The sequence below is a fragment of the Chelonoidis abingdonii genome, chromosome 16, assembly GCF_003597395.2.
Source record: "Chelonoidis abingdonii isolate Lonesome George chromosome 16, CheloAbing_2.0, whole genome shotgun sequence".
NCBI lineage: Eukaryota > Metazoa > Chordata > Testudines > Testudinidae > Chelonoidis > Chelonoidis abingdonii.
Window position 1 is genome coordinate 5731212 of NC_133784.1, and position 19568 is coordinate 5750779.

Here is a 19568-nt window from a genome sequence, read left to right on the forward strand (position 1 = left end):
TTTTGGGGAGACCAGAGTGAGACAGGCACTGTAATTCCTGTCTGGTGGCAGCGCTATCAGATCCAAGCTGGTAATTAAGCTTGGAGGTTTCATGCAAGCACCCACATTTTGGACGCTAAGGTTCAGAACTGAGATTTATGCTTATGACAGGGGCATTGAAAACTGCCCCCTTCTCCTGAAGGAACAGTCCAGAGCGGAAAAGCTGCAGCACAGAGAGGTGCTGCATGACCAAGGAGCTTTGCTGTAGGTCAATGCAAAGATTTTTTTTTTTTAAATGCCCACCAATGTTTCCCAAACTAAAGCTTTACAGGCAGCAGCTCTACAGATTTACAGCAGACAGAAGCCAGGTGATCACGGTTTATGATAGCGAAACTAAACAGCCACATGGAGATATCTGCCCCAAGCTGCATCAGGCCAGGAGGGGGTGAGCATTTCTGATACAGACCTTGCTCCCATCCCCCATGCCCCTGACACCTCAACACGAGACACGTCTGCAGTGTGCTCTGCAGGCGGCTGCCAGTTACCTGGCTAACTGCCCCTCCCCTCAGGCCCCAGACCCCAATCACCTCGGTTTTGGGCTGGACTCAGGCAGTTCTCTTGTTCTCAGACTGGGCTGCAGCACCCTGTGATCAGCCATGCTCATCTCGGCAGGTCTGACTGGCTAGTCTACACTGCAGTCAGAGGTGTGATTCCCCGCGCAGGAAGACACACGTGCGCTAGCTTGGATTGATGGCTGCAGGGGTGAGCAGTGAGGAGGCCACCTCAGTACAATCCCATTTGAGACCCCAGGTACACACCAGGCTGCCTAGCCTCAGCCAGGCCGCCAGGGCCACCCTGCTATTTGTACTGTGCTGCAGCCAGCACTGCCCCCCGGAACAGTGACCAGCGGTTAGCACAGCGGCCAAACAGCCTGCTCCCTGCAGAGCCAGGGCATTTCAGGTCTTAAATCAAGAGCTGGGGAAGACCCAACTAGCTTAAGCTGTCTCCACAGCGTCTGTCGGCCTGTCCCTCTGGGCAGCTCCTGGCAACTGACCCACTCCCCGTCTCGCTACTGAAAAGAGTTTTTTAGTTAGTTCCTGCCTGGCAAAGCAGATGTGTCATTTTGGGCAGGTGCCATTGCCCAGCAATTGCCCCAGTGTTTGCTGGGACGCTGCTTCTCTACAGCCCCTTCCGCTGCTCTCCCGCTTTGCTCTTCCGACAGCTCCCCCAGAACAAAAGCACTGTGTGTGTCCTTCCCCCGCACACGCAGTCCAGGCTCGCTCGACAACCAGGGGCCATGTCCGTTTCGCAGAGGCTACCCCTTACATCAGCCAAGGCACCAACACTGGTGCAGGACCTCGCAGCCTGCTTGCTAAGCAGCACAGTGTGACATCACCACTCTGTGAGCTGCACTGGCTGCCTCGGGGCTTCCAGCTGGAGTTCAAGGTGCTGGTTTAGACCAATTAAAGCCCTAAAGAGCTTGAGACCTGCTTACTTGCGGGACCCCTTTTTTCAGGCCATAAGGGCACAGACCTGGTCTCATTAGAGGCATGAGCTGGACCCACTTTTGGATGGGAGAAGGAGCTGCTAGCAGCTCCAAGGGGCGCCCACTCCCTCTTTTCCATCTGCCTGCAGAGCATGCACACAGCCTATCTATCAGCCTGGCCTTTAAGGGAGAGAAAAGTAGCTGGAGCTTGCACGAGGATTTGGGGTGAGAAGAGGCTGCTGGTTTGATCCTGTAGGTGGACTGTATTTTTAATTTATGTAAAATGCATTTGGAGGCTGGGCCAGGAGCCTTTACATCAATAAATCTAAATACACACACAGACCGCCTCTCCCGGTCAAACTCCACCATGCCGCAGCGAGATAAGGAAGGGTTAGAGCTCGGAGGAGCAAACAGGCACGGAAGGGGGAAGGGACCTATCCAGAAATAGAACCCAGGCACCCAGAGTCCAGGGCCTCTGCTCTAAGCCCTGAACAGCAGCTGCCCCGAGCACAGCAGCACACGGTCCTTAGCAGACCAGTGTTCCACGCCCAGCAACAGGGGACTGAAGTCACAAGAAAGTTCCAGCCCCAGTTCCGATTTCTGGCTCTGCGGCTCAAAGTCAGATCCCTTCCGATGTTTTTATTTTTAAAAGCAATCCGACATTCCAGTCTATGTGAATGTGCAAGGCAGGAAACAAGGGGATCAAACCCAGCAGTGACATGCAGAGGAGCCAAACCGGAGTGGGGGTTACATGCAGCTCATCTCTAGCACAAAGCTGCAGTCCGCAGAGAGACGGGGCCAAGCAGCCAACGGGGCCTGGCAGTTTGAATCAAACTGAAGTTGTGATGGAGTAGGGGCTGTCTGCATGGAGGATGGGAGAGCAGGGGAGGACTTTAGGGGAGGGACTATACCTGAGCCTGTAACCTGAGCTAGGCAAGGGGGGTGGAAGGTCAACACTTTTGCCCGGGAAGCTAGACAAAGGAAGGGGCCGGCAGGAGGGAGTTGGTTTCAGTTTTGTTTTGGGGCTGTGCGGGTGGAATTCCGGGTATCCTAAGCTGGGATCCAAGCACCCTGAAACTCCAGAAGGACTCGATTGAGGGGTCCTGACTGTGCCTGCAAGCTCTGCTGTAACCTGCATTCCTGTGTCCAATAAACCTTCTGTTTTACTGGCTGGCTGAGTCTCTGTGGAGTCCCAGGAAGAGGGGTGCCGGACCAGACTCCCCCACACTCCGTGACAGGAGTAGTGCAGGATGGGGCTTTCAGTTTCTGGGGGCTGCACTTCTCCAGGGTCTGCAAGCGGCTCCATTTAATGCAGAGGCTCCTGACATGTTGCTAACATGACTCTCAAACAGCAAAGTCCGTGCACCCCTCTGCTATGGAACTGGAAACTTTCTTACCCCCAACATTATGAATTGCTCATGAAGATTTAGCCAAGGTCGGCAATAGAATGGCTCCTACCGGAGCCACTATGATGTATGCTGTTGAATATTAAACAGTAAGCAAATCAGCATTTAGATACCATGGTGACAGACACCATAGATTTGTATATTACGGATGCACAGTTCACAGCAAACAGAAACAGTCTTATGAAAAAAAATCACTCTGCAGAATCCATCACTGCTGAACCCAGGTAACCCTACAGCTGTAGCTTTTTTATGAAGGCATAGGTTTTATTTTGACATTTTAAAGGGCTTAATTAATGTTACAGGCTAATAGCTGGAGGAATTTCAATTCGGAACACGAGCCTGTTTTTAAACCCAAGTTGCACAGAAGAGCATCCGGAACCCATACATGGATTTTTCCATGCTCTGTATCTTGAAAACAGCTTGGTCTTTTTTTTTTTTTAATGCACCAGAAAGCAAGAAAAAAAGCTATCCATTCTAAAGCTGAAATGCCTTGTGCTAACTCTAAGCCAAGAGCAAATTTTACAGCTGAATTGAAAATCCTGCAAAATGAGAGGAATTCTGACATAGCTTGAAAGTAACAGCACTGCTGGGGAGCAGCACCGTAGTTAAACCAAACCCAGGCTCAAGCCCTTGGCATCGCAGAGAGGCTGGATCAGAGATAAGACAACAGGGAATGTAAATGAAAAATGCCTCTCAACATGATCCCTGCAAGTTAAGATCAACTCCCTTTTCTTAAGCTTAATAACCCTCTGAGCAGTAGGGAGCCGGCAGTGAGGGCTGAGCGCAGCGGCTGTTCAAAGTGGGCTGACTTCTTTCACTAAATGGAAAAAAAAAAAATAAAGCTAGTTGTAGGTAAGCACAATCCTGTCGGTTGTGTAACGAAGTGCGTGGGTGGATACATTAGCAACGTACAGTCTGAAAGGAAGCATATGAAGCGCCTGGCCCACTGCATCACACAAAACACATACACGGGGAGGTTCGAGACAGCTTTTTTTTCAACTGAAGCTTTTGATATCTATGGTAACCAGGCAGAATTCATCCGTTTGGAGAAGAATAGTCTTCAGCCAAGATATCAAATGACCTGAAGAGCAGATACAAGAGGGTAACCCATGCTGCTCTCGCTTCAAGACATTGCCAAATTGCGCTCTGTTCAAACAGACTAAATTCTTCTGTTAACCACTTTTTTCAGTCACTGATAGTGTAATGCTGCTGGATTTCTCAGAGTGAGTTAAGTCTACACAACCTCAAAGAAAGAGCTGGTCTATACAGATCTCATATGCATTAATGCACACATTAAAGTATCTTGTTTAAAACAACCAGGCTCCCAGATCTCAGTTTAAGCCATCATTTAAAAAGCCAGGCTGAAGAATGGGCAGAGGCAAAAAAGAAATAGCTCTTGCTTCTCAAACAGCTTGGATTCAAATCCTAGGTTAATTTCCAGCTGGAAACAAGTTCATTAGTGACAAGTAGGCACCCACTGTGACTAACTGCCTGGGAGATGAGCTCCACCGAAACCTCCTAAACATCAGACATGTCCATAAACAAAGCTCTTAAAAAAACATGAATTGGGTGGCTTCATCCATGTGGAGACACACTGGGACAGGAGGGCTGTGTCAGTCCTCTCCTAGCAAGATGTGGTTTTAGCTATGGCTTTGGGAAAGATGCCAGTAGTTCCTCTACGCAGCGTACACAAGAGCAGAGAGTCTGTGTGATTCTTCTTATAAGTAGCAGAAATAAAAAGCCATCTAACGTGTCATCTGGCTCTGCTTAACAACCAGGCCTCCCAAGAAGACAACAGGAAATCTCTCTCCAGACAGAATGGCTTAGCTACCACCTTGAAAAACTGCTTTGCCATTTATCTTATGGCTCATTTTAAATGCTAACCCCCAAAAGAGGCTTAAACATCTCACCGTCTGAAGAAGGTGGAGTGGTCCCGAGTGGAGTGACTGGCGTCGTTGGAATTGGGCTTATCGGCAAGGTCACCAATCCAATTTCTGGATGGCTCTGAAGCAAAAACACATGATCTCAAACACACACATTTTATACACTCACATAACGTAGAGCAATACCCACAAGGTGTATTACCCCAGATGACACAGGCTGCAGACGTGTCGGCAGACACCAGAGCAAAAGGCAGCAGGCTTTCAACCACCACACTGAGCAGCATGGGGGGATAGACAGCCCAGTGGTTTGGGCACTAGCCTCTGAGTTGGGAGATGTGGGCTCAAATCTCTGCTCCACCACAACCTGCCTGTGCAACCATGGGCAAGTCACTTAGCCTCTCTGCAACAATTCCCCAAGCTGGGACACACGAAGACCAGATGACGGGGTCATCCCTCCTGGCCTTAATCCCTGCAACTGTGTGTGCAGTGCAGAGAGGAGCACTGCCCTGCCTCACAGGGGGTGAGAGGATTGCAAGGCTCCCATATACCACAGTGATGGGGAAAAGACACAAATCCACCCACTGCTCTTAGAGCTTCTGGTCACTCCTTCCCCGCCCAGGTGGTTTCAGAATGACCCTGGAATATTTAATACCTGCCCTTCCAATCCTCCTCTGCCCTTTTAAAATGGGATTGTCATTTGTTTCGTGGGTTCACATTTTAAGACAATGACAATTGACTATGCTCCTGCCCTGCTGAAAAGCGCAAGGGTTCAACAGAACCCAGCACTACAGAAACATCCCTATCGATCTGTTCTGCTTCCCTCAACTGCCTTTTCTCCCCAGCTCATCTTCACTAACTGCTCCAGGCCTAATGACTGCTTGAACCTGATTCGCGACAGGCGTCTGTCTATTCCAGTCATCTGGTAGAACTGGGGAGATTCTAGAACCTACTCTGTTCTAATCCGGCTGTGATGTAACCAAGACTGTTTCATATCATGTCTTATATGCAGATGCATCTCACAATGCTTAATACAGTGTGCGGTATACAATGGATTTGAAAGTTAAGGACCGTGCTGGAGAACGACTAGACGGATGTAAACCCACACATTTTCTGGGAAGCATGGGCACTTACTACCACTCAAAGTCCAAACTAGGAAATACAGCTTTAAAATACTTTTTCCACTGAAAATAGGTTCTCTCTCATGGAATAAAACCAAGGGATTTTTTTCCCCCAAAAAATAATTCAGCTGTCAGCCAAGGTATACAGCGCCACCTAGCAGCAAGAGATTAGTACAAGCAGGGTCTGAGGCGCTACAAAGACAATGTGGATCTAAGTTCAGCCATGCCCAGGTATTAGTGGTTGGAGATTCCTGCAATACTGGGGCAGATAGAGAATGCGATTTGAGCCAGAAGTGTCTTCTGTTATTTTTGGGGAGCTTTAAGGCAAGTCATGTCCTACTTCGGACAAGGGTTACTGACGATCCACCCAATGGCTTCATCAAATCTGGTGTGCCTGGGCCGTCTAAGGCTGCCTCCAACCACAGGCTGGCAGCACGACCAGACTCATTACTGTCTGCCCCCACCATGTCTGCTGTGTGCGCAAACCCACGGGGCATTCAGAGAATCCGCCTGAGTGTTCTGATCAAATCTACGGATGCATCCACTGCTCTTCAGACACAAACCCGGCTTTTACTCTCCCACTTCACAGACTGATGCTGTTAGTTCTCAAGACAGGACAATTTTCCTACAAAGAAGGTCATCTTCATCACATTATCCACGCAGGTTTGTACAGAAATTAGTGTTTGAAAGATGACTCTTCCAGTAGCTGTTTACTCTCTAAAACAAACTGCTGAAATGTGGTGCCACACAGGGGATCAGAGATTAGATTCCTAACTTCCAGGCTAGCAGGGAACAGCCCACCTTCCATGGTGCTTTCTGATCAGACCCTCCAGCCAACCGCAGGGCAGCATTACCAGAGTTTAAAGGGAGTCACGTCCAGCCCTCCCCAGACACAAAAATGGGTCAGTCTGACACGAGGCATCCCCCAGAAAACTTCTCCCAAAAACCTTTTTAATTCTTTTCTGTGGTGGGGTGGGAAATAAGAGGCACTGCATATCCTAAATCACCCTGAATCCGGGCCCTAGCCTGCTTCTGGTCCTATCTGGCTAGGAACTATAATGAAACCCCAAATGACCGAGGGAAAGAAAAGATGGACTGACTGATCTAACTGGCCTTCTCCAGCCCTGCCCTGGATTGGCTGTTGAAGCGCTTTTCTGGTTAAGCTTCCCCTCAATTCAAAGGGAACTCACTGAATTGGGCCCCACCTGTGCCAATACGGTGATGAAGTTCCGGTTTAAGTGAACGGCTTCGTAGAGGGCGAGAAGAATTGCCTCGTTCGTTCTACAAGAGCAGCAGAAAAGCAGAGTTATGGAAAGGGCTGCACTCTAGTGACAGCCACCAGAGCAAAGGTTGACTCATGATTCGGTGAGCCCAGCCAGAAACACCTTCAAGAGGCCTGAGTTTCAGAAGTGGCACACGCCCACCCTCTGAGAGCCAAGCGCTTGTTATTTAAGGTGTATTGAGTTGGGCACCCTCAATTACTAGTCCCTTCTGAAGACCATGGTCTTGAACTCCCTCAACCTTCCACCGAAGGACTCACCTTGTTCCTCACTCTCAAGCATTGCTTCCTCCTTCAAGTCCCTGCATTTGAGAGCACAAAGCAGCCAGCTGCCTCCACCATCCCCTATTTATGTTGGGCTGTGGATGGAGGAGCAGCTTTTTCCCTCCTGATCTGAAAGGAAAGCGCTCCCTGGGGCAGGAGGCCGTGTCCGCCACTATGATCTCCAACACCAAACACAAGAGTGGTGCTCCATGAACAGTAATTCCCCTCCCACTCCCTACATCCAACACTCATGCACAGCTTTACAGAAAGCTCCCCAGACACAGCCAGCCTCCTACAGCCCCATACGCTTCATTTGAGTCCCAGCCTCGCCCATTGTTTGCAGTTGCAAGGTACCATTTTGGTTGCCAGACCAGAGCAGACGTTGCTTCTGCTTGTTTTTCTACATTACAATGGCCCCATAACGGAACAGCAGCAGGTGACAGTTTGCAATTCAGAACCAGCAAGGTAAATTGCCGTTCACTGTGTGGATAATATCTGTGTACTTACTGGACAGAGATTTTCTCATCAGCATCGGCTATGAACATGCTGCCCACCTGTGGAAGGAAACAGTATTGCACAGCTTTATGAAGCACGTTAGGAAAAGCTGTTGTCATTGCTTGCAGCTAGCAAGAGCAGGCCTGGACAGGATCTGAAAGCTGAAAGGCCCTGGCTGGCTTGCAGTTGGGAGCAGGACAAGGAAAGTCCCACAGCTTTCTTTTCCAGGTGGTCATGAGCTGCCCTTGGAAGAAGCCTCCCCCAGGACACGTCTCGTAGCGACAGCTAACCCCCACTCAAATGACAAAAAAGATGATGACTGATTCCCAGAGCTGGATCTCTCAATGGGCTCCCCATACAGCCATAGACAAAACCCTGTAGGTTTATGGCAATGTATGTCCCATCGCATTGTGCCAGCAACACTGCTCTGGGTCCGGCAGTTCCTACAGAAGAGCAGCGATTTATTTTTTTTATGACAAAGGCTGTTTTAAAAAAAAGTCATGTGCAGCTTTTCAAAATGAAGATGGAGAAGAAAATATTTCTGATTCTCAACCTAAAAATACTGAGCTCCTTGCAAAGCCCAGCAATGTGATCTGTGGTGGCATTCGCATCCCTTACCCTCCCCTCTTGACAGCCTGATCCAAAGCTCTCTGAAGTCAATGGAAAAACTCCTGCTGAATTCAGTGGATTTTGGATCAAGTGCTCACATAGTCCCATATACTTTATTTATCTTTTAAATACTGAAAAAATGCTCTTTCCTCACTCACCATATTGGTCAAGGCTGAGAAAAAGCCACTCTGGTGCTCCTCTTCCTTATCTTTGTACTGCCTGAACAACCAGGGAAACAGCAACAGAAAGTGGGCTGTTACACACGGAAAAAGGGTTATGTTATCCAAATCCCTATATAACAGATACTTCAGGTCAGGATAAGAGCTGGTGAGAGCGACAACAACGTTCATGTTTACTTTTCAAGGAGCTTGTGAAGAGAGCTGCAAAGGGACTTCAAATCTCTGCTCCAGACAGCCCATGGATTAAGCCAGGGGAAGGTAGCCTATGACACACGAGCTGATTTTCAGTGACACTCACACTGCCCGGGTCCTGGCCACCGGTCCGGGGGGCTCTGCATTTTAATTGAATTTTAAATGAAGCTTCTTAAACATTTTAAAAACCTTATTTACTTTACATACAACAAGTTTAGTTATATATTATAGACTTATAGAAAGAGACCTTCTAAAAACGTTAACGTGTACTACTGCACGCGAAACCTTCAATCACAGTGAATAAATGAAGACTCGGCCCAGCACCTCTGCATGCTTGCCAGCCCTGGATTAAGGTATGCAGTGGGGGGTAGCCAGGTTGGTCCCAGGATATTAGACACACACGGTGAGTGAGGAAGAAGCTCAGTGTAAGCCGGAAAGTTGGTCTCTCTCCCCACAGAAGCCGGTCCAATAAAAGGTATTACCGCCCCCCACACCTTCTGTAGTAGGGCCCAGTCTGGGGGCTAACAGGAAAGCGGAGCATTGTGTTCTGAGGCAAAGGCCACGCTCAGCCAAGACCTGGAGTGAGATAAGGAGGGGAGCGAGGGAAATCTTAAAGGCACGCTCCCAAATATCTGAGCCACTGAACTGCCGGGAAATAAGGTTTATTAAAACCCTAACTCATAAAAGAAAAATGTTTTCAGTCATTTGTTTGGACTTCGATTTTAATTTACTATTTCACAAACCCCAGGGGGTCTGAGACCATCTGAGCTTACAATTACTTACAATGTGGCAAGCGAGGGTAACAAACCAACTGCTTTGGAGGAGGAAAAGCAGGCTACAGAGAACAGAGATTGTACAGCTCTTTGGGAAGGAGTGGGGGCATCACAGTAGAGGGATATTTTTTATTCTTTGCTTCACTATGTATAAATATAAATCTAATAACCATATTAATGGACCTGTTGACTGACTTCTTGTGGGTGTTGCCATAGAAGTAGGTTTTCAGCAGCATTTGCAACACAAAAACCAAAGCACTGGGCTGCTGCATGAGAAAACCTAAAAGTGAAACTATCTAATAAACAAACACAAAAGTGACTGCACACACTTCACTTGTCCAGATGAATGAAATACAAAAAGTAAAGCGCCTACATGGTGAAAAGCAAAGCAGATGATACAAACTGATAGTGTTTCTTACATCAAGGGTGTTATTTGGTAAGGAAATCCAGAACCACTAACCCCAAAGGGTTCAAAAAACATGAGAGAGTTTACAAACAAACATCTGAGGCTATTTTCTTGGCCCTCAGGCTCTACTCACTTCAGCTTTTCCAATTTTCTCCACAACCACAAGGGCTAGAAAATTACTTTTCTGTGAGGTTTTTTTGTTTTGTTTGGGCGGGGTGGGGAGGTTTGGTAACAAAAGCCACGATTCTCATGTGCTCTCCCAATTCCAGCAGCTGGGGCTTCAAGAAAAACCAAAATCAAATCAAGGGAGTGGGCAACTCTGGAAATCAGTTTTCATTACCTGGACTGACAGTTTCCAGGCCTGGGGCACACAGAGAAGCATTTAATCTGAGTGGTCTAACTTTCAAAGCTCACAACTTCCAATGACTACAATGGGAGCTGCAAGCGCTCAGTCCTTCTGAGCATCCGGTTACTTTGATAGAGGCGTTGAATACCGGCCATTCCTTTTAACCTGACACTGTCTACTTAACTCTCCTGCAGCTGGGCACAGCTTTGGTCTGCTACAGAGACAAAAGCAACAGGCCACCAGTCAGTTACACCTCCAGGGCAGGCAGGAGAGTAGCGGAGCATGCTACCAGTGCTCTGGCACAGTAAATTATCAACATCTGTTTAACAGGGGTTAGGAGAACACTGCCCCAGGGCAGATTATCCTATCACTTCCTACTGATGGATTTCTTGCAGCTTCTTCTGAGGCAGCTGGTCCTGGCCCCAGCCTGAGACCAGGTACTGGTTTAGATGGACTTGATCCAATCTAGTCTGGCAATTCCTGCACTCCCAGATAGATTTGTTTGTTTCCGATGGGCTGTCAATGATTTTTCTGGCACAGCGGCACTCAATGAATCATTCATTTTCACATCACAACGTGAGATTTTACAGACAACTCACAAAGATGATGGTAGAAACATACACCAAAGAGCTGTCTGGTTTTCCCTAAGGCCAGGCCTCTCTTGAAGCGCATCTGCCAGATTCCTTCTGGCAACGACAGCAGCAACAGCCTCAGAGGGTTGAGGGCTTCAAAGCACAAGGCAGTTCCAGCATCTCCACCCGCACCAGCAGCCCCATGCCATGAGCAGCCGCCATAACAGAAAACACTGGTGGAAGGGGACAGCAACTCCCCGTTGGGTTGAAAACCAATGAACTGTTTCGAAGGTGGATTTACCTGTTGTACTCTGATAATGCCTGGGCGATGACAAGTCCCATTCCCTGCAAGAATACAGAACGGCTTTATACTGCAATCCCACACCACAGAAAATCAATTATATTGACTGTGTGAAGCTCCTCCCCCACCCACATCCCAGGGTGCGACACACAATTTAGCCTGCTAAATATGGAATCTAAGAGTGTGGTACAATTTAAAACACTAGGGCTCTAGCCAGAGGTCAGCATGGATTAACACTAACCAGGTCTGGGAAAGTTAAACAGACATTCCAGGGGAGAGAGATCTACCCCAAGAAGCTGGCAGCGTGAAAACTTTCTCATCCCCCAACCTCAGCCCAGTGGACAGAGCCTGGAAAGCCAGCTGGTGTCAGAGCAAAGATAGATGCTAAGCCCCAGCTCACAGTAAAAGCCTCAGCTACAGGCAGGCTTTAAAAATCCAACAGAGCCAGCTTAAAATCCATCGACCACCATATAAGCTGATGTGACACAGTCAAGGCAGTTCAGTCTTATGAGCAGACAAAAACCTGGCACAGAAACAGGAAAGTCCAAACGAGCCTGGGGTTTCTTCTTTAGCTTAAGGTTTCCTAATTCCAATATTCCAGACATCATGAAGGTTACAGTAAAAGGTGGCAGGACAAACCTCACAAACCATCGTTCCAGACCTTCCATACCTGCAAATGCAGCCTGAATTTGATATTTAAACTCAAGATACTTTAAAAAGCTTCCAAATCAACCACATAACCAGGAGGACAAAACATCATCTGTTAAAATTACATGAATGTGGGACAATTCTGAGTCTGTATGGGACACAAGAAACAGAAGCTCAAAATCATCTTAAATTACACGGCCACTAACACTGAGAAACCTCTTCATCAGAAGATCTCAAAACCTAAATAAATCTCAGGGTAGCTCTGAGAGTTATGTATGATCTTCATTTTACAGCTGGGGGAACTAAGGCAGAGCTAGGTCAAATGACAGAATGAGTCAGTGTCCAACAGAATAAGTCCTGGCTCCCAGTCACCTGCTCTTACCCCTAGACAACAAATCTCTCCCTGCACACAATTCAGAAGGAAACTTTAAGATCCAATATCCACTCGGCAATATTAAGGAAAAGTGTCAATACAGAAGAACCAGGGGTTGTTCTCATTTCAGTCGCACGCCCGTGCTGGCAGACAGTAAGCTAAGTTGACATGGGATGGAGAGGACACAAATGATATGTTTGTCCTGCACCAGGCAGAAGTCTACACTCTGCACAGCTGATTCTATTACGGCGAGAAAGTGCTTATGACTGCAAGGGCCACTTTGGGCAGCAAACCCCGAGGACACAGAGATGGCCGATTTTAGCATGTTCCTTTCTACCCGTCCAGGTCCTTATTCCAACTAAATACTGAATTGTTACTTGATCAAGAACCCGTCTCTCTCCCCTACTCCTAGAAGTTGATTTAGTTGGGGCTGGTTTGAGCAGAGGGTTGGACTAGACTACCTGAGGTCTCTTCCAACCCTAATCATCTATGATTCTAAGGTCTCAAAGGTGCCACTAGCAGGGAGGCCAGTCATGCTAATGCTCTCTGCTGTAGCACAAACGCCTCCTGGCTAGGTCAAGACACACAAGGACAGAGCCCAGGAGAAGGTTCCAAGGAGCTGGTTACTCACGTTGAGCGTGGCCTCGTCATCTACAATAGAGAGTTTCACAATGTAGGGATTCACCGACTGTTAAGCAAGAGAAGAAAGGAAAGTTTGGTCTCTGGTTTAAAAAAAGAGCCTATTGGCTAGTCAGCAAAGTTTCCACAGCTTCCCCTGGAGGTTTCTTCTCACTGCCCCCATCCACAATGCAACAGCAACCATTCATTACATTTCAACGACTGGGCTCTGGTTCCCCTCCATCTGATCAGCCTCCCAAGGAATTGATAGCCTTTCTGGCTTTGCCCTCGGTGAGATGAGCCCCCACTGGCTCAGCTACACGTTCAATATTACCTTTTATTATCAATTCTGATAGCTTGGTATGCATCACACAACTCTTCCATTACCAACACCTGGCACTATGCAGCAGGCCCACGTAGTGATGCAGGGGCTGAACGCTACCATGGTCTGAGACTTGTGACTATGCCAATAACTGCTTCAGTGAAGCACCAGGGAAGGCCTGATATGTTAAGGAACCATCTATCACAAACTGCCAGGACTGGAGCTCAATCCTTCGAAGTTCAGACTGCTGAAAGCTTGGAATTCAAGGAGCATACAAATCATCTGTACCAGATGACCGGAGGATAGCTAGCAGAACGCCAATTTTTTAAAAAGGCTCCAGAGGTGATCCTGGCAGTTACAGACCAGTAAGCCTGACTTCAGTACTAGGCATATTGGCTGAATCTATAGTAAAGAACAGAATTATCAGACACAGATAAACACAATATGTTGAGGAAGAGTCAACATGGTTTTTGTAAAGGGAAATCATGCCTCACCAAGCTACTGGAATTCTTTGACGGGTGTCAAACAAAAATGTGGACAAGGGGGATCTAGTGGATTTAGTGTACTTCGACTTTCAGAAAATCTTTGCCAAGGTCCCTCACTAAAGCAAAATAAGGAGTCATGGGATAAGAGGGAAGATCCTTTCATGGACTGGTAACTGGTTAAAAGACAGAAAAGTAAGGGCTGAAATAAATGGTCAGTTTTCACAATACAAAGAGGTAAATAGTGGTGTCTCCCAAAGATCTGTACTGAGACCAGTGCTGTTCAACATATTCATAAGTGATCTGGAAAAAGGGGTAAACCATGAGGGGGGCCAAGTTTGCAAATGATACAAAATGACTCCAGTTAGTTAAGTCTAACACAGACTGTGAAGAGTTACAAAGGGATCTCACAAACCTGAGTGACTGGACAACAAACTTGCAGATGAAATTCAGTGATGAAAAGTGCAAAGCAGTTCACTTTGAAAAACATAATCCCAACTATATATACAAAATGATGGGGTCTAAATTAGCTGTTACCACTCAAGAAAGAGATCTTGGAATCATTGAGGAGAGTTCTCTGAAAACATTCACTCAATGTGCAGCGGCAGTCAAAAAAGCGACCAGAATGTTAGAAACCATTAGAAAAGGGATAGATCATAAAACAGAAAATATCACAATGCCACTGTATAAATCACTGGTACACCCACCCCTTGAATACTGCTTGCAGTTCTGGCAGCCCCCTCTCAAGAAAGATATATTAGAAATGGAAAAGGTACAGAGGAGGACAACAAAAATGATTAGGCGTATGGAACAACTTCCATATGAGGACAAATTAAAAAGATTGGGACTGTTAGGTTTGGAAAAGAGATGACTGAGGGGGGATATGATAGAGTTCTATAAAATCACGAATGGTGTGGAGCAAGTGAATAAGGAAGTGTTAGTTACCTTGTCACATAACACAAGAACCAGTGGTTACTCAATGAAATTAATAGGCAGCAGGTTTAAAACAAATACAAGGAAGTACTTCTCCACACAATGCACAGTCAACACGTGGAACTCCTTGCCAGGGGATGTTGTGAAGGCCAAAAGTATAACTGGGTTCAGAAAAGAATTAGATGAGTTCCTGGAGGACAGGCCCATCAATGGCTATTAGCCAAGATAGTCAGGGATGCAACCCCATGCTCTGGGCATCTCTAAACCTCTGACTGCTAGAAACTGGGACTGCACAACAGGGGATGGATCACTCGATAACGGCCCTGTTCTGTTCATTCCCTCTGAAGCACCTGGCTCTGGCTGCTGTCGGAAGATAGGATCCTGGGCTAGATGGACCTTTGGCCTGGCCCAGTCTGGCCATTCTTATGTTCATCTGAACTCCCATTGAAGGAAATGTCCAGACTAAGCCCCTGTAGAGAAGCCACTAATATTTTAAACAGCATTTTTCATTAGTAAAATATGTTTGTTTATTCCAAGTTGTTTCCCCGTCAATACAGAGACTAGCCAAGGCAATTTGGGACTGGCTCGAACAAACAAAAGAGGGGCAGGGGAAGGTTATAAACGCCCAGCAAAGATCCTTCAGATGCAGCCTCGATTTATCAAACATTTTATCACTGAGTTACCCAACTTTACAACTAGCTTGTCAGAGATGCGGTGCCTTGCTCAAGGTCACACAGTGAGTCAGGAACAGGGCAGGGCAGAGCCCAGCCTCCTCTCAAGCTTTCAGCCTTGTGACAGTTACATTTAGGAGTTTAAACCCAGAGAAGATGGTATATCAGGACAGACCAATGGTCTGTCTCCAACAGCATCCAGTATTGTCTGTTTGAGACAATGGCAGAAAACCCCTACAGGGCACCTCACTGCGCAACACTACCTCATGGGAAAAGAACGGGGAAATTCCCTGACCCCAGCGTATGCCTTGAGGCTGGAGGAAAGAGCCCTTTGAGTAACTGCATGTGCCATTCTTCATATAAATATAATCTTCAAAAACGAAATAGAGTCTTTGCTCCAGTAATCTCCTGCAACAGTGACTTCCACCAGTTGCTGATTATATGCAGCTGACAACCATTTCCTTTTACCTTTCTTGAGTGTACTAAGTTCAAGTGTTCTCTTGCTCTACTACGAGAAGGATGGGAAACAAGGAGTACAGTTTTCTCAATATCTAGACCTCTGTCACCTCTCTCCTTAGTCACACCCTTCCAAACTAGAGAGACCAAATCATTTTAACTTCTCCTCACAAGGGAGCCCCTTCCCGTGTGTCTAATTAATTTTCACTGTCCTTCTGTGAGCTTCTTCTCTTACTGGAATGCTTTTAACAAGAGGAGGTGATCACAGACGCACACACACACACACCCTGGTGGTTTATATAACGGCGTTATTCTCTATTCCCTCACTCCCACTTGTTAGGGCTGTCACAGCACACTGAGAAGACTATTTCCCTGAGCTGCCCACAGTGAATTAGAGACCCATCCCCTACTCGGAGATGTTACAAGTCATTCTGAACCCACCCACGTATCGGAGTAATTCCAGTTCATCCCTTCTGTGTGCATTAGCTCGCACTATGATCTATCTGAATTGACATCGAGTTGCCCAGGTATCCATTTACATTAGGCCTTCCTGGCATTCCTTGCTCATCTCTCTCATCTCTCCCCACAGTTTCAGAGTGTTCTTTATCTTCTCCTGTAAGAGATTTTTGCTAAAGTTTTAGGAGAGTAAATAAATTGCACCTGCCATTTTCCTATCTCCCCCTGTGGGTTCCAGCCTTAGAAGCTAGGTAGGAAGCATTTTTAGTAAGCTAGAAGTATTGAGAAGCCACTAGAACATCACTGGTGTAGTACTAGGAGCGCTGAGATAGATCTTCAGCCTCCAACTGCCTCTCCTGAGTGAAAACAGAAAAATACCATATTACCAAGCACTCTGGAGGAAGCTGATCTTTTCTAACCGTGACCTTCACAGAAGCAGCATGGCAGCACTCACTCTCTATTCACCAGACCGGAGTTAGAGTCAGGGCCAGCTCCAGGCCCCAGCGTGCCAATTACATGCTTGGGGTGGCAAGCTGCGGGGGGGCACTCTGCCGGTTGCTGGGAGGGTGGCAGGCAGCTGCTGTGGACGTCCCGCAGGCGTCCCTGCGGAGGGTCCGTCAGTCCCACGGTTCCGGTGGAGCATCCACAGGCACGCCTGCGGGAGGTCCACCAGAGCTGCGGGACTGGCGGACCCTCCGCAGGGACGCCTGCGGGAGATCCACCGGAGCTGCGGGACCGGCGAGCTGCAGAGCACCCGCCGCGGCATGCTGCCGTGCTTGGGGTGGCGAAATGGCTAGAACCGGCCCTGGTTAGAGTCTCATTCCTGGAGATGATACACACTCAAGGGACATCTCTTATAAGCTACCAAAGTCAATTACTGATAAATCGCACAGAAGCAGAAACAAATGCAGTCAGGGAACCCCACGAGGACAGCCCAACTACAAGCTTCATGGAGCAGCCCCACTGCATGAACGCCATGCAGTCAAGTGACCAGAACCATTCTGAATTCCTCCACAAGTGTAGCAGAGCAAAAGGGACTCATGCACTGACCACCCAGCTACTTAATAAACCAATGGAAACCAGAAATTCTTCACAAAGAAAACAAAGGAAAAATACAGGCTAAACACACATAATCTCAACAATATTAGTCAATCATACAAATGCAATCCAGATAGGGTGACCAGATGTCCCGATTTTATAGGGACAGTCTAGATTTTTGGGTCTCTCTCTTACATAGGCTCCTATTACCCCCCACCCCTGCCCTGATTGTTCACATTTGCTGTCTGGTCACTCTAAATCCAGAGTTCATTCATGTCATAAACAGATAGCTAAGGGTTAATGTTTCTTTCACCTGTAAAGGGTTAACAAAGGGAACCAAACACCTGACCAGAGGACCAAATCAGGAAACCGGGTTTTTTAAAAACTCAGGGACGGAATGTTTGGGTCTGTGTCTTTTGTCTGGCTCTCAGCTATGAGAGGGATCTTTCTATCTTCAAGCTTCTAATTTAAAGTTGTGAAGTACAGGTAGAAATACAATAGGCGTTATTGGGGGGGTTTGTATTTACATGTGTGTAGTTTGCTGGAATGTTTAAATTATATTTCTTTTTGAATAAGGCTTGTTTATTCATATTTTTTCTTTAAGCAATATCCCTGTATTATTGTCACCTTGATGCAGAGATCATGTTCATGCGTTTTTCTTTCTTTTTATATAAAGCTTTCCTTTTTAAGACCTGTTTGAGTTTTTCTCTGGGTAGGCTAAGGAAGAAGGGAAGGGAAATTCTCTTTGTGTTAGATTTACGGAGGGTGAATCTGGTAGCCTCAGAGGAAGAAGGAGGGAAGAAGGTAAATTGCCCTCTCCATTTTTTGTAATTCAAGGAGTTTAAGTACAGTATCGCCCAGGATAACCCAGGGAGGAAAGCTGGGGATGAGAAGACGAGGAGACAAGGGGAGGAGGTTGTTTTCCTTGGTGTGAGACTCAGAGCCCGACTCTGAGTCTTGGGGTCCCCCAGGGAAGTTTTTGGGGAGACCAGAGTGAGCCAAGACACTGGAATTTTTGGCTGGTGGCAGCGATATCAGATCTAAGCTGGTAATTAAGCTTAGAGGGTTCATGCTAACTTCTCAGTTTATGAACGCTAAGGTTCAAATCTGAGTAGGAAGCTATGACAATTCATTTACGCATTCGCTGCACAGTCATGGTGGAATCACACAGCTGTACAGCCACCCCTGCAATTCACCCTCTCTCCAGCAGAACCATTCATCTCCCTAATGGCACTAGGGGGCACCGTTCAGCGCCTACCTCCCTCACTACTACACAGCCACCAAGTAACTGCTTCCACAGGGCAACAGAGAAAGGAGGAATGAGGGGAAAAAAGAGTCACCCAGCCTGCTAAGGGGAGCCTCCAAGCTTCTCGGTGCAAGAAGGGAAGTGGAGGAAGAAGAGAAGTGTGACCTGTTTAAATGGAGCCTTGGCATCCCCCATGCCACTCTTCAGTCAGTTAGGCCAACAACCGGGGTTAGGGGCAGGGAACAGCTTGAGAGCCTGACTCCTCAACCACGCTGAAAGTTTCAGCCGCGAAGCTGATAGAGAGACCAAAACAGCCCGGGGCTGCAGGCCTGAGAAAGGAAAAAGCAGAACCAACTGACTTCTTTTAGGTTGGGGATTGTGTGCGAGTTTTGCAGCTAACAACCAAAGGAACACTACCAGCTAATTAGACAAGCACAGGAACTGAAACAAACTGAGAAATAAACCCCCTTACAATGTTTGACTCCCCTCAAAAACATCGACTCCCATGTTTTATAAGAAAATGTGAAGGGTAACTCATTTTTTCTAAACAGACCAATTTCAAATCATTCATGTCTCTGACAGAGCTCCTTTTAAACAGCATGTCCTCTGACTTTCCTTTTCAAATTCTCTTTCAAAAGATGTGATAACAGGTTTTCTGCTCCATCCTTGCTAAAGGGCCTTTTTCAAGATTAGTTGGAATCAGTGAAACTCACTAGACACAACAAAGCACTGCCATGCACAGAGCCCTGCATGGATACAAATCTGTATCCACATCCGACGAAGTGGGTATTCACCCATGAAAGCTCATGCTCCAATACGTCTGTTAGCCTATAAGGTGCCACAGGACTCTTTGCTGCTTATACTGTATCCACATCGGATCTGCAATCCACAAACATGATCTGCAGATATAAACCGGATATCCGCAGATTCACATCCATCTGCAATCCTCAAACATGGTCCATGGATATCTGTAGAGTTGCAAGGCTCCAGCTATGCAAACAGCAAACAATGCAACAGAGAAAAATATTTTAGCTAAC

General features: G+C 47.1%; 1 protein-coding gene across 2 annotated transcripts in view; it reads right to left on the bottom strand.

The window, feature by feature from the left end:
* The window catches only part of ARMH3 (armadillo like helical domain containing 3), a 186391-nt gene that overhangs the window by 127587 nt on the left and 39236 nt on the right, over window positions 1–19568 (bottom strand). For both annotated transcript variants that reach the window (XM_075072788.1, XM_075072787.1), the window contains exons 9-14: window positions 12941–12997; window positions 11289–11332; window positions 8678–8738; window positions 7923–7969; window positions 7078–7153; window positions 4782–4875 (exon numbers count right to left, since the gene is read on the bottom strand). In XM_075072788.1, the coding sequence (XP_074928889.1) occupies window positions 4782–4875; window positions 7078–7153; window positions 7923–7969; window positions 8678–8738; window positions 11289–11332; window positions 12941–12997 (379 nt within the window). The remainder of the gene's footprint in view (window positions 1–4781; window positions 4876–7077; window positions 7154–7922; window positions 7970–8677; window positions 8739–11288; window positions 11333–12940; window positions 12998–19568) is intronic.